We start from the raw sequence: 15,300 nt of genomic DNA, 5'->3' as shown, positions 1-15,300 counted from the left end.
ACACACACACACACACACACACACACACACACACACACACAGAGTAAATCCCAAAACCCAGCAGATGGTGTTGGGGGGAGGTGGGAGGTCTGATGTCAACCAATGAGGAAACTGGCTTTGTTTGGTGAATGGGTTCGATGACTTGGCCCTCTGGTTTTAGATTTCAAGTTGAAACTTTGTATTTAAATCTGATCCTGTGTACCCATGAACTGTGAGCAAAGGACACCTTAGAAGTGTGTAGGTCACCGAACCCAACTGGCAGCTATCTAAATTCACATTTCTAATCTGTCTGGGATTACACCACCAATATTTTCTAGACTATCCAAAGGAACACTCTACTTTCTTCACCAGCCTTTCTAGATGCAGAGGGAAGGTCAAATGGCCTGTGGCAATTCTTCCTTCAGAAGCTCTCTCTTACTGCCTCTGGACACATGTGGGTTATTGAAACAGCCTCTTTCCCAGTATGTCTGCTTTTCCTTTCTCCCTTTCGTCCATGGCACACGGAGGCATCATGCTGCACTAAGTCCTCACTTCCCATGTGACCCTCAAGGAACCTTTTATCTCCAGAGTAAGTCCAGACTCCTTGCCGGGCATTGTAAGATCTCCCCAGCTTGGTCAGAACCTCCTCAGGAAGGTGTCTTTCTCATGCCCTCCCACTGTGGGCCTCCTGTTTCAGCACAGCCATTGCTCTCCTTTCACTGGCGGGTCTGTTCCTGCCAAGCCCTTCTTCCCTGTGGCTCCCTGTGCTCTGAGCCCCAGATCTGTGTGAGCCTGGCCAAGCTGTTGAGCACCCCAACCTCAGTTTCCTCATCTGCCCAAAGAGACGGCAGAAGCATCACACCCCATGAAAGTTTGTGTGAGATTACATCAGTGCTATGCAAGACTCACCACATAATAGGTGCTCATTAAGTAGAAGCCTCTCTGTGCCCCTCATCACATACTATATTCTCAGTTACTGATTGATGTATATTTTATCTACTCCCCTTGAACAGAAGAGTTACAGTCCCTGCAATCTTCCAATGGCACCTGATAGGGTGCTGGCACAGAGCAGATCTTCATGACCAACTTTCTCGTCATCAGAGTGGCATATCCTAGCCACGTTCCATCTACTTCCCTCTCTCTCTCTGGTAGAAAACCTTCCTCAGTGAGCCAAAGTGGTTTATACACTTGCTTCTAGGTACTGTTTTCTGCAAATGCTTGTATTAACCATCCAACCCATTCAGAGATGGCACTCACAGAGAATACGAGAAATCTAGGTTTTAAATCTGCTTCCCCAAATTCCATCTCTACCTAAATCTCAGGAATGTGCCTGTTTTAGTAATGGAAGGACCTTTGTAATGACAGTCTTCAGGAACCGCTGCTCCATATAAACATCAGCTTACATATGGGTAGGTAAAAACCATCAAGATTTATTCCAGACTCTCAGAAGTTACAGTGGTTTTAAACTGTTGTTTTGTTTTGAAGTGAAATCCCCTCTTCAAATGATAGATTACTTGGAATCCTAATGTGTGAAGAGGTTAGAAGTGCTCCTGTGGGAAAAGGAGGCGAGCGCGGGTTCCCTTGCCACGGCATATCCAGGGTCTGTGTGTCCTCATGCGTGTGCACACACATGCAGGCACACACCGCACCTCCACAAAACCTCATGCAAAAATTACAGCTTAGAAGAATATGCAGATAGTTTAGGAAGATGGGTAAGTATATTCCTTAGAGGTGGAAAGAGCGTTTAAATCTTGCTCTGCCATATGTCAATGTCAAATAGATTATTTACAATTTGCACTCGAGTTTATGTTCTAGAGAGAGAGAAATGGCAATAGAAAGAGGCAGTTCTGTTGCAGAGAGGCAAAAGCCATTTCTGGGCAGCACCTTCTGGTTCACTTCCTGCTGATGCAAGCTCCACAGGAAGCCAAGCATGGATTGATGGCCTGCAGCCCCCAAATACAGCATTTCTCTACAAGAGGCCCTCACATATTGTAGAGACCTTGGAAATCATTTGATGGAAGAATAGTGACAATGGGGATGGTTATACGCTGTCACCTGGTGAAACAGTTTATTACATAGAATATCAACTTTAGAAATAAACAGATAACTACTTTTAAATTGAAAATACATCAAATACTAGTCATTAGAATCACTCTTATTTTCTTGAGCTTTTCTGAATTTTCCAAATTTTCTACAATGAACAAAAATGCTCTGTGATAAAATTTAAATATTTTTTTAATTTATTTTTTTAAAGTTTTTATTTGAGAGCAGGAGAGAGAGCATGTGTGCATGCATGAGTGGGGGAGGGGAAGAGAGGGAGGGAGGGAGGGAGGGAGGGAGGGAGGGAGGGAGGGAGGGAGGGAGAGAGGGAGAGGAAGAGGGAGAGGGAGAATGAATCCCAAGCAGGCTCTGTACTGTCAGCACAGAGCCTGACATGGGGCTCTTTTAACTCATTTAACATGAGATCATGACCTGAGCTGAAACCAAGAGCCAGACGCTCAACCAACTGAGCCACCCAGGTGCTCCAAAATTAAATATTATTTTTTAAAAGCCAAGAACAACAGTTTCGGAAAGAAAACAAAGCAACGAGTTCTGGGCAGTAGGTGCATGCCAGCACTTCTCACACTGTGGTGCAACAAACATGTTCCAGTGAAGCTTTGAGTTCCATAAGGCCAGGAAACATAACTATCTGGTTCACCACTAACTCCCTCAGCAGGTAGCATGGTGCCATGACACCCATGGCGTGGTACATAGTGGTTGCTCAGTAAGTGATGGCTGAGTGGTCAGGTGTGAGGACCTCATCCTATTCCTGCCCATTTCGGATATATGGACAGTCCCTGATTTCCGATGGCTCAATTTATGATGTTTGTGATTTACGATGTAGTGAAAGCAATATGCTTTCAGTGGAAACTGTACTTCAAATTTTGACCTTTACACAGGCCAGTGATTGCGGTACTCCCTTTTGAGGCTGGGCAATGGCATGAGCCCCAGTTCCTGGTCAGTGACATGATCACCAGGGTCAACAGCCCACATGCTTACAACCAATCTGTATCCATACAACCATTCTGTTTTTCACTTCAGGACAGTATTCAACCAATCACATGAGATATGCAACAGTTTGTTGTAAAATAGGCTTGGTGTTAGATGATTTTGCCCAACTGTAGGCTGATGTAAGTATTCTGAGCATATTTTCAACTTATGATGGGTGTGTCAAGACATTACCCCCTCATGTAGAGAAAGAGCTCTAATTCCTGTGCCTAGGTCCCTTTCTCTTCCCTTCTCTTGCACTCCCAGAAAACAGACACATTTCCAGAAACGGTCTGATAGATCCTACTATATCTGCCAGCATTTTTTTAAATTTCAATCTCACTGGGTCCAAGTCAGATAGAACTATCATCCTTAGACCCTTTTTCCTATGTGTGATAGCAAATGGAGACAGGGGAAAGGAGTTTGGAGGTGAGGCTATCTGAAGTAGAGAATTTAAACAGTAGGAAGGAGCTCCACAGAATAATGTGTGAACAAGGGCCATCAGGAAATCTCCATTCCAATCTGGATTCTATTACAGACAAGTTGTAAGGCCTTGCTGGGCCTCAGTTTCCCGTCTGAAAGAGAGAGTAACCATACTCGCCTCCCAAAGACACATTTAGGGCATGTTCAATGGCTGATATAAGCGAAAGCATTTTTAAAAGCAACTTTAAAAAGCATTTTTAAAAGCATTTTTAAAGGCAAATGCAAGGTTTCCTTAGAGGCAAAGAGGCAGGAGCATCGTAGATTAAGAGCCAATATGCATACCTCTCTGCCCCCAGGGCACATGAACATTAATTAACTCTATAACCTTTGTTTCATCAGGTAGAATGTATCCTGGTATGTTTCAAGACCTGAGTCAGATCCTTCTCCTCTGTGAAGCCTTGCCTGATTATGAAAACTCTTATCTCCTCTGACTGGCTTGGGCATGCCTGGCCTGTCCGCACATAGACACATCCTACCAAACACACACACACACACACACACACACTTTCTCTCTCTCTCTCTCTCTCCTCTCAATCCCCACCAGCCCTCCATGGCCTCAGACCACCCCTCCTCAAGAGAATTGAATCTGTCCCCCATACTAGTTTGATTTGCGAGCATCTTGATTACCAGGTGGCTTTCTGACCCACACGCCAACTCATGGTGTTGAACATGTCAGTCTACTCTTGTGAGGCACCAGTTCCAATCAAAACTCCTCCAGCCCCTTCCACGTCTGGCTGCCTCATACAAGCACACTCTAGTAGGAGGCATACTTTGTTCAACTGTTTCTTGGCTCTTAGACTTAATCTGACACAGTCATCTGTTTTTCAAAATATCTCCCAACGGCCTAATTTTTAACTTTGCTTTTTGCTTTTGTGTTTGCCATCCTACAGAAACAATGATCAAAACAAACATCAGGGTTCCTTGCAACTGTCATTTTTTTCCCTACGCTGTCAACACCCCTGCTCTGTAGTTCTCACCCTACGCTCACACGGATTACTAAAACTCATTTGAAAAATGTCTCCAGTTGCTTTTTAAGGATTTTTCCATTCTGCATTTCCCCCAGGGCAGCGAGGGAACCTGGCCAAGGCAGATTCTCTAGGAGTTCACCCTCTGTTTCCTTCACAGCAGCTGAGAGAGGCACAGCCCTCCAGGAGCTAGCTTCCCAGGCCTGGCGGGAAATGCCAAAGGGAGGGGGATGGGTGCGATGAGGTAGAGATTAATATTTTTAAAGAGGAAAAATCGTGGGTGAAATTACTCGAGACAAGTTTTATGGGATCCAGTCGGAAGCAATGATTTCACAACGGGGTTCATACATAGAATCTAAAAATGCCTGAGAATTTTATTTCCTGTAACTACAAAAACAAAAACAAAAGCAAAAACAAACCCATCACTCAGTGGCTCTCTCGTCCCTAAGCTTTCTGTGCATGAGTGAGAGGCCTGAAGAGGCAGTTCCTGAAGTCACTCCTTGCCCTAAGCCCTGACTTTGACCAAACCTGTAACTTGTGGAGCTGCACTGGGTGCCTCGCCCAGTGAGGTTGGCTCATAGTACAGTAGGTCTGGAACAACATGGCAGTTGGGGTGCGCAGCCCCTGCACAGTCAAAAATCTGCATAGAACTTGACTCCCCCCAAAACTTTACCAATAGTCTACTATTGCACAGAAGCCTTGCTGAGAACACAGTCGATGAGCGCATATTTTGTATGTAATATGTATTACACACTGTATTCTTACAATGAAGTAAGCTAGAGAAAAGAAAATGTTATTAAGAAAACCTTGAGGAAGAGAAGACACGTTTGTAGTCCTGTACTGTCTCGAAAATAAGCCGCACATAAGTGCGCCAGTTCAAGGGCGTGTTGTCCAAAGGCCAACTGTACTTCTGCCCCCTCTCTACCAATCATCTGATCTCGCAGGTGCAGGAATTTTCTGAACATCCTCCACTCTTCCTCTCCTTCACTGCTGTTGTTCAGCCATTTTCATTTGCTTGCGGAAGTAGGGCACAGAAAGAGGTGAGAGTTCCAGCGTTGGGAAAACAGTGTCGAAGAGGAGATTGGTCGATAAGTTCTAGGTTTCCTCAGTCATCTCTCTGCCCTTATCCTCTTTCAAATGCCACCCATGCTTTGAGGTCCTGGTTTTGTTTCACCTCCTCTAGGAAGCCTTTCCAACTACCCTTTGCAGGGCTTCAAATGTCTCATCTCCGTGGCCCCATTAGAAGAGCTGTCCATCACTCCGCACATCTGTCTCCCCAGTAGACAGTCATCTCCCTGAGTTCGGAGTTGGTATGTTTGGAGCTTTGTAGCCCCAGAATCTAGCAGTGTCTAGCCTATAATAGATGCTCAAATAATACTTGTATATTCATTGAAATCATTATGGACACTACTTTTTTAACCAAGAAACAGTTATTGTGTGTGAAAATAGTAAATACCATTGATAGCAGTTTAACATCATCCATATAAAAGTCATCTGGCAGTTTTAAATATGGAAATTTTAGTTTCTCATCTGCATCAATAGATGATACTGTAATTCTGGATGGCTTGATCTTGATGAGCATAATGCCTTTATGAAATAAGAATTACATCGAGGGTTCTTTAGTTGTGAGAGAGAGGATCTGATAGAAATGAGGGTTCTCTATCTCAGCTGGAGTTGGAAGTCCCTGATCCACCTTTCATACTATATATTTGATAGTTAATTAAATACAGTTTTGTAGCTTTCCCTAGTTCAGGCTACTCCACCAGCCCCAAGAGCACACAGCATAGCAGGAACTGAAGTCAAATATACTGGTTTAAATTTGACTGAAATTGAAGTTACTGGCTTAATTTACTGGCCTGTCTGCCTTTTCTTACTAGCACTGGAACAATGGAGCTGTTTCCTTTGCTTTTCTTCCTTCCAGATCTCCAGGAGAAGGATCAGAGTATATGAACCAATGGCAGGTAGGCATGGCACAGAAAAGGCCAAATTGGCCTTGAATCGTACCTTCAGTGGGCTGTGAGGACCATATCGAATTCACGACTTGACATCATGACTGGTGCCAGTAGGTTTATATACTCATCACCATTGGTCACCACACCAGACATGGCACCCACACCTCACACACATTTAAGTCCCATCGGGCAATCTGTAGAGTGTGTGGCCTGAAGCTATGTGCGAACTATCAAGAAGTTCTAAAGGTGTGTTTCTATGGGGGCCTTTTCCCCTACACACTGAAAAACAAAGGCTCACCTAAAAGTAATTAAACCCGACTTAACATTATTGCTGCTTTGTGTGTCATAATTAAGTAAGAATGAAAGAAATCTTAATAGGATTGCAATCAGATCTCACATTCCTTTATCATGTATTAGAGTCTTAGTTGAAACCAGGTTCAGGGTCCTTTCTTTTCAGGAAAAGTGAAATAAAAGCAAGACTGAGCTATGGCTACTGAGCCCGGCTCCTGTTCCCACCCAGACCCTGGCCCAATCCTCCCCCCTCAAAGCCTGGCTTGAGCTGCCTCCCCACTCCAAACCCCAAGAGCACCTCTTCTCTGAGTCCTCCTGGTTTGAACACCCACCCAATACTCTTTGTTGCCATTTGTTTACAGAAAGAGTATAAACTCCCCATTGCTTATGGAGTAAACCCCTCCACATTTTGCTGATAAACCTAGAGCCAGCGCCTACCTCATAGTCAGGTGAGTGAATAATAGCTACTCTTTAAAACCATGACTACTGGGGGCACCTGGGTGGCTCAGTCGGTTAAGCGGCTGGCTTCGGCTCAGGTCATGATCTCATGGTTCCTGGGTTCGAGCCCCGCATTGGGCTCTGTGCTGACAGCTCAGAGCCTAGGCCTGCTCTGGATTCTGTGTCTCCTTCTCTCTCTGCTCCTCCCCCACTCATGGTCTGTCTCTGCCTCTCAAAAATAAATAAATGTTAAAAAAAAAACATGACTACTGGTTGTCATGGGAAAAGTCACCTTTTCTAGAAGTTGGGAGTTCATAAAATGATTCTTCGTAAGATTGCTTTCATTAATAAGCTAAGGTCCTTCAGTGAAGTTAAAATATGATTCACTTTCAAAAACTGAGATGAACATATGTCTGGTGTGTAAAGTGGGGTGTGCTATTTCTCTATGGAATAACGGTGGCAGGGAAGAGGTGGGTTGCTCCTGTAACTATGGCTACCTGACATCGGCCTGAGAAAAAGAGTTAGTAAATATCTGAACTACTAAAGTCTCTTCTCTCCCCAACCCCATGCTTCAGCCATCCAGACAGACCCCAATCTCCATGTGTCAGTTTGGGTATTGTTCTCCCATAAAGGAAATTCATGGTGTTTATTAAATACTGCTTTGTGTTCCAAAAGCTGCCATACAGTGAGGAACCTTAGCCTTGATATTCCACAATGCACAGAGGAGAACACTGCTGACATGAAAGACATCCATTCCCATATCTCACTTATTCAACAAGAGGTGTAGGAAAGCTGACCCTTCACTGTGCTTCCCAAGAATGTTGAACCTCTTGGCAATATGTCCAAAGAAAAAACACCAGTGTGGATCTCTACCCATGAAACCACCTCAGACAGGGAAAGAGATGGCTACCTGCTAGGGCTAGGGGAAGGGGGGAAAGCTCCCCCCACACAGGGGGGCACGGTACTGGGTCAGGCAAGAGAGAATATCAGTGTGATATCAGAGCAAGGTTCCACTGGACTAGGAGTCCCAGAGACCAGATGCTAAGTCCACTGTGGCCAAAACAGAGTGTCTATAGGCAAAAGACTTCTACTTCATTGACATCTGATTTTCTCACTGGTGCAAAAAGTAGAGTAGAAGAGATAATTTTTATAAAATCTTCCAACCCTCCAATTCTGATAGTGAATACCCACCAAATGTGAGGCCCTGTGATAGGTGCCATGGAAGATAAAGACTTACAGGACACATTTTTTCATTAATCTAGAATTATACTCGAGTGGAGAAAAGAAAAAGTTAACCATATGACTGATCCTCTTTTATCATGTTGGGCTCCGCATATGTACACATACATGCATAGACCCACAAATATTAGGAATTACATAACACATTTCAAAAACAAGGATAGCTAATGACTCCTGCACCTGTTCAGAAAAGGGATTTCCAGATTTTCAGAAGGTGTTTCTTATCTTCCTGAGAGATCAGAGGGATAGGAAAAATCCACTAGATCACTGTTTCTCAGTGTGGAATAGGTGATTGTATAAGTGGAGCTTGAGATCAAATAATTGGGAAATAGTAGATTAAACACAGGCAATCTTTTTTTCCCCCCCCATTGCATTTCTCCTTAGGGACTTAAACAAGCAAGTACATGTTGAAGCAGTCTAGAAGAAGTCAAAATTTCAATTTCCCAAACTATGGGCCAAAGGATCCTTTATTCTTAGAATTTCTCAAGTGATGAGGGTTCAGAGAAATACCCTTTGAAAAACAGTGTACCAAAGAGACTGTAAATTCCCTCAGGTGAGAGACTGGAGATACCGTTGTATCTCCAGTACCTGGCACATGGGAAGAAGTCAATAAAATATCATAAAATAAAAATTTGCCAAATGACCAATAATAGTTGAATTCAAAGTGGAAGAACATCATGGCAGTGACATAGAGGTGAGAGTATGCCAAGGGGCAAGAGATCGTCTCTCCACGATGGTGCCCTGTACTGTCTGGGCTCCAGATGGGCACGGGGGGAGTTTCAGGTGAGGTTGCCTTTGCCTTCTCAAGAAGCTAAGGACGACAAACCCATAAGCCACCATAAAAGACCTTCACTCCCCGCAACAAAAGGGGTAATAAAACAGGAGCTTCATAAAGAATGTTGGCATTTCTCTTCTTTACTAACAAACAGTAAGTTAAAAAATCAGTTACGATAGTCATTGGTCAGACTCCATAATGCAGCTACAAATTATTTTCATTTCTTTACTGCCACCTTCTGGTTCCCAGGCTCCCACACAGCCAGCTGAAAATGAGCCTTGTAAGCACTTGTCCACATCCTCTGCCTCATATGACATTATACAAGTCAGAAGTGGTCAGGGCGGGCTTTACTCCTTTTCATTTGATCTGAAGGCAACAGAGAACTTAATCTGCCTAATGATAGAAAGTTAGGAGAAGAGCAAGGACTAATCACGCCCGTTGTTTTTTCCAGGGAGCAAACACTGGGTTTAGCCATTTGGCTTTGTTCAGCTGCATTTGCAAAGTTCTATTGCCTTTTCATTCCTTCACGAGCACAACCCTGAATGGAAAATTCTGCACCCTTAAAAAAGAGGATGCCGTTCAGATATACCCTGATCTTTTCAAGGGTAAAATGCATGCCACTTCACAAGGCCTGTTAGAAAATAATGGAGAGGGTCTATAATTGATGTTTTTAATCAGACATCAAGATACCATCACATCATACAGCACTACCTCAAGATGGTGGCTTCTTCCTAGACATACCTTGGTCTGAAAGCAGCAATAGAGTTGGGTTAGGTACGGGTGTTTCCGCGCCAGAGCCAAAATCCTCTTCTCTGTCATCGTGCAGTCCACATCATCATCCTGGAGGATGACATCCTTCTTTAAAACTTTCACAGCATATACTTCATCTTTGCCTTTCAGCTCAGCCAACATGACCTGCAATGAACCAAAACCACTCATAGCAATCTATCCATGCATGGAATCCAAAGAAGAAACACAAGTCAATCTCTAGCATAGAAAAAAAAAGAAGCAATACATATCTGTTAAATAATTGTTCATATGTTCATATAGATTTGTCCTGCTTATGATCATAGTATTGCACATATGATTTTATTTAAACGAACATGATTCCATAAGGTTTCATCATCTACATCGTCACCAACATTATCAGGGATGCTTATATTTAACTCAAGTAAACATATTACTGGAGCGCCTAGGTGACTCAGTCTGTTAAGCATCTGATTCTTGATTTCAATAAATAAATATATATTTATTGGATTGGGTGTTTTTGTACATGTACTTTTTTTTTCAACCATATCCTTAAGCTAGAAAGTCTTAGAAGTTGACTACAGGGTAAAATATTTTGCACATTTCTTGAATTTCAAAAAGGATGTACAACAGAATTTGCCATGAGGAGTGGAGAGGTGCCTTAGTTTTATGGCAATGTACCCACATTGGGTGTTTTCACTTAAAAAGCATTTTTGCTCATGTAACAGGTGTGATATATAACCTCCAGGCTGTTTTAACTTGCAGTGAAACTTGTTTTTAATTTTTCAATTTTGTTTAAATCCCCATTAGTTAACATATAGTGTAATAATGGTTTCAGGAGTAGAATTTTGTGATTTATCACTTACTCATGCCAGTAAATGCCCTCCTTAATGCCCATCACCCATTTAGCCCAACCCCCACTTACCTCCCCTCCAACAACCCTCAGTTTGTTCTCTGTATTTAAGAGAAACTTGAAAAAATTTTTCCTCTAATTGTGTGAACTGTCAATTTATATTTGTCAAGGTAACTTTGTCTAGTTATCTACTACTTTATATTATTTTCTTATGAGTTTGTAGGAGTTTTGTATATAAAGATGCTAACACTTTGCTTTCTGCAAAGGTTTGTCTAAGCCTGTTTTAGGATTTTCTGTTCTATCTTCTATCAGACAGGATCACTTGTCCTCATGTAGCTACATCAGTCATGTTTGCCTTTGTGGTTTCTTCTAACACTGGGAATGTGATTCCTTTTCCAGAGGGCAAATTACCAGTTTATTAAAGCTCTCCTATCATTTGATATTTTTGCACTCATTTCTGCACAGCATGACAAGTCTTTCTCCTTTTAAACAGCTCCTAAGCACAGTATTCCAAGGTGAGCTGCCAGTTCTCAAGAGTGGGAACTCAGAAGCCTCAAGAGGGAATTCAGGGGGCTACCTAAGGACCTTTTGTCACCCACACGTAATGCACTCTTTAAAACTAGCTCCAACGTTGGCTGCAATTTTCCCTAAGAAACAACCTAAATACTCCAGAGTCTTCCAAGTTCCCATCCTGCCTACACAGTATGGAGACCTGGAAACTCTGAGCCTGCTTGTTTACCTTGAATCTTGTTCAAAATTAAAGTGGCTCACATCCCGGAGTTAGGCCTGGACCAAGGGACTGGGGCCTGCTTCTTACTTACCCGGTCTCTGAGGAATGTGATTGCTTCAGCATTTGCCATTTAAGCCCCCTCTTGTTACCTTCCTGCTACAGTAATCTCAGGAGGAGATGGGGCAGGTGAGGGGCCAGGGGGGCAGGCCCATACCCTGGAGGCTTCCTGAGCCGTTCCCTTCAAGAGCAGTAGAGTGGGTCAGCAGCTCTGCAAGCTGGCTGACCCGCCAGCTGGGGCTTTCAAGAGACCAGGACACAGGAGGGCACGTGACCCTGGGGAGCTGCGGGGGGGGGGGGAGGGGTGGTGCCTGGGCCCCAGAACAGGGCCTGGGGAGACACCTCCCGTGGACTCCTGCCTTTGAGAAGAGCGAGGGAATCATCGGGGGTCTTGGCTGAAATGTTAGCCGACATCCCAGGCTTTCCGCCCTTACACCTTCTTTCTAAAACGAACAGTATTTACGCACCCCACTTTGCCAGCATCAGAATCGTGCCTGATCGCCACGAAAGCTTCACGGGACACGCTTGGCACCCCTACCCTGCATGGTTCTGCTCACCTCAGTGTGGGGCAGGACAGGGAGCCTGGCACTGAGGGCAAAGCAAGACCCAAGACATGAGATGATTATCCTCATTCTCTCGCCAATGTGGAGGATAAACCCAACATGTAGTAAGTGCCAGAAAAGTCGGTTCAATAGCGTTTACCTTTCAAAATAACCCACACTCAGATTTGCTTTGAGCCCCAAGCTCACTGAGTGCAGCGATTCTAGAGTTCATTTTTTAAAGTCTTTGCAACGAATGAAAGCCAAAATTCCGCATGGAGCTCTGAGGAAGGGAAGTAGTAGCTAGTATTACTGCTAACAGGAAGCCAAGCTCATGTAAAGCAATTTAAGCTTTTCAAGGTGCTCTTCTACCCGTGATCTCACTGGATGCCTGTGTCACCATCTGACAAATGAGAAAAACTGAATCCCAAAGAAGTTAAGTGACTACATTGAAGTCTCATAGCTACTTAGCAGCAGAACCTGGACTCCCACCTGCTCAGCCGCAGGCCGTTTCCACTGAACAAGGAAGGAAGACGCAACAAGACTGGGCTGAAATGTTCATAGCTTAATCTGATTTAGAGCAGATAGATGAGGCAACGCCACAGGGCAGAGAAAGTCAGCGGTTGTACCCACGCACGCCACAGACCTTGCCAAAGCTGCCTTTGCCCAGCACCTTGATGAAGGTGAACTCATCCAGACCCAAGCGCTTGGCCTGGCCCTGCCGCACTTCGCCGTTCTCGCCGGGGCTCGCCAGGTGGCCATCGCTGCAGGCCGCCGCCCTGTGCTCCTCCCCTCGGTTGTCAAATGACAAGGCCTTCCGAATGTTGTTTTCAAGTTCTTTTATTTCTAGGGCCAAGGGTGACAAGATACCACATTAGTGCATACCTCATGATACCTTCCCATCAGGACCCAGCACTCAGAACGTCCCCTGCCCCCAAGCGTGAGGCCTCCACCCTCCATCTGGTTCTTCACAGCAGCCAATCCAGTGCGGCATCTCTTCCCACATTCATTTGCTCTACACACCTTCATTGGCACCGAATGTACATGTAACGTACATGCTTTCATTGGCACCGAATGTACCTGTAACATACACGCTTTCATTGGCACCGAACATACACGTAACGTACACGCTTTCATTGGCACCGAATGTATGTGTAACGTACACGCTTTCATTGGCACCTAAGGTACATGTAACGTACATGCTTTCATTGGCATCTAGGTACGCAAACAAGAGGACACGGTCCCCACCAGCCAACACCTTCAGATTACACAAAAACCAGGCCCTCTCTCTGAAAGCCCCCTTGGCTAGCAGCCTGTTGTTATCTTAGGTGTAGTGCAGGAATCCTAGCCTTGTCTGGAATCCTGCAGTCTCAAAGGCAACAGGTACCTGTCAAGTCCCTTTGAAACTTAGAACAATGACTGAGAACAGTCATCACAGTTATCACTGGTGATATGACTATATCAAAAGCAAGGACCAGGAAGCCTTTAACTTGTAAAGCACTTTACTCGGCCTTGTTGTTGCGTTTATTCTAATACCCATCTCCCAAGAGGATATTAAACCAAATGAGCAATGGGCTTATCATTAAGTGAAGAAATGTTTCCCGAGACTGGCATGCTACAAATTTATCGGAGCCAGGGCAGGGATTCCTCAGTTCCATTTCACGGCCATGGGACAGTCCTGTGCCCCGGCAGAGCATGTGACCTAAACTACCTGGCGGTGATAACACTGGATGACCCCCTGACCTTTGCTGTTTGGGGAAGCTTTATTGTTAGCTATTCATTCACCAGGACACACACACACTCCTCATTGTAGAAGTGGGCACCGAAAGCATACTCCGGTTTTAAGAGATGCTCATGAATAACTGGGATGGTCGAAGGAGAACACAGACCATTAACCCTGAGGAATCCAGGTTAGGCATGATAAGCATTTGCTGCCTGACATAAAGAGATCTTCAGCTTCTTTGCAGGACTGAGGCCCATGAAGCCTGCTCAAAGAATCTGGATCTTTCTTAGACCTGGAGTCCAGTTCCTCTAAGATGTGCTAGGGTGGAGGGGAGGGAAGGGTGAGGGTGGTTCCTGAGTCTAAAGCTCTCCCCTTTGCCAATTCACCCATTTCCTCTCTTTTATGCCTCTACTGAGTATAACTTCTAGTCTCAGCAAATGGCTCAAAGTCTCCGTTTTCAAGGCAAACTATTAAATGGATTTTGGAAAACAGGACTTGGGTGTTTAGAGGCTTTAGAGCTTAAAGAAAATGTCACTGTGGGTGTTCCTTCCTGGAAGGAAGAGAAACTATGTGGCATCCCTGTTGTGTAGCAATGCTGTGTCTTGCTAAGTAAGGGTCTTTGCATCCATTTGTGCCCACACCACTGCACATTATGTAATGCTCGTGCCTGCTCGTGCCTGCACTGACCAGAGAAAAACACAGGCACTGCGTCCTGCCGGGTCTGGGCAGCACGCTGGCAGGAGCCAGGCCTAGAAACTCCAGCCAGCTCACTCTTACTGGGGGTCTCTACCATAGAACCCCGGCTCCTTGAAGCTCCCAAAGGAGGTCTCAGCACTAACATGGGGCACATGAAAACACCTGCACGGGTTCTAGGATAATACCTACTAGTTTGGAGGCCCCCTGAGTGCCACTGGAAGTACATACAAATGGACCAAATTCTTTTTTGGAATTAAGCAGACACAGGAATAAAGACACAGGAAGCTAATCAGAGCAGCAAGAGGAGGGATGCAGGCCGAGTACTTTGAGGCCTCAGGATCGGCATATTGCCCTGCAGCTGTTTCGTCTACTGCTGGATAAACTGAAGTGGGTCACACCCCCAGGGAGAGTATGACAGCACAGATTCTGAGGTGGGGCGGCAGCCGGGGGCGGGGGGGGGGTGTCCCCAAACCAGGAGGGGTATGGCATTGCTCTTACTGCTGACTTAGTTCCAGGCCTTTGGACAGAACTTTTTGACTCTCTGATCTTCCGCTTCCCACCCTGTAGCATGGGGCCAGGGATGGGGCACACCAACACAGAGTTAGTGTGCAGATAAGATTAAGATAAGGAACACAACTGGGGCTATGGAAAATCAAGGCACTATTGCCATGCAATGATGATTATTCCTGCTCTGCAGGAGCAGACATCCCTTTCCCAGAGACGCCTGGGTCTGATCACCAGAGGGCAAGGTTTTAAATGTGTTAGTCTCCCCTCAGCATTCTTGGATGCCTGCAGAACTCAGAAAC

General features: G+C 44.9%; 1 protein-coding gene across 1 annotated transcript in view; it reads right to left on the bottom strand.

Annotated features, from left to right (window-relative positions):
• Positions 1 to 15,300, bottom strand: part of PRKCE (protein kinase C epsilon) — a 442,370-nt gene that overhangs the window by 110,013 nt on the left and 317,057 nt on the right. The window contains exons 9-10 of the mRNA XM_049649833.1: positions 12,722 to 12,921; positions 9,891 to 10,064 (exon numbers count right to left, since the gene is read on the bottom strand). Coding sequence (XP_049505790.1) covers positions 9,891 to 10,064; positions 12,722 to 12,921 — 374 coding nt within the window. The remainder of the gene's footprint in view (positions 1 to 9,890; positions 10,065 to 12,721; positions 12,922 to 15,300) is intronic.

This window comes from Panthera uncia (genome assembly GCF_023721935.1).
Source record: "Panthera uncia isolate 11264 chromosome A3 unlocalized genomic scaffold, Puncia_PCG_1.0 HiC_scaffold_11, whole genome shotgun sequence".
NCBI classification, from domain to species: Eukaryota; Metazoa; Chordata; class Mammalia; order Carnivora; family Felidae; genus Panthera; species Panthera uncia.
This window is presented reverse-complemented; position numbering and strand designations above follow the sequence as displayed.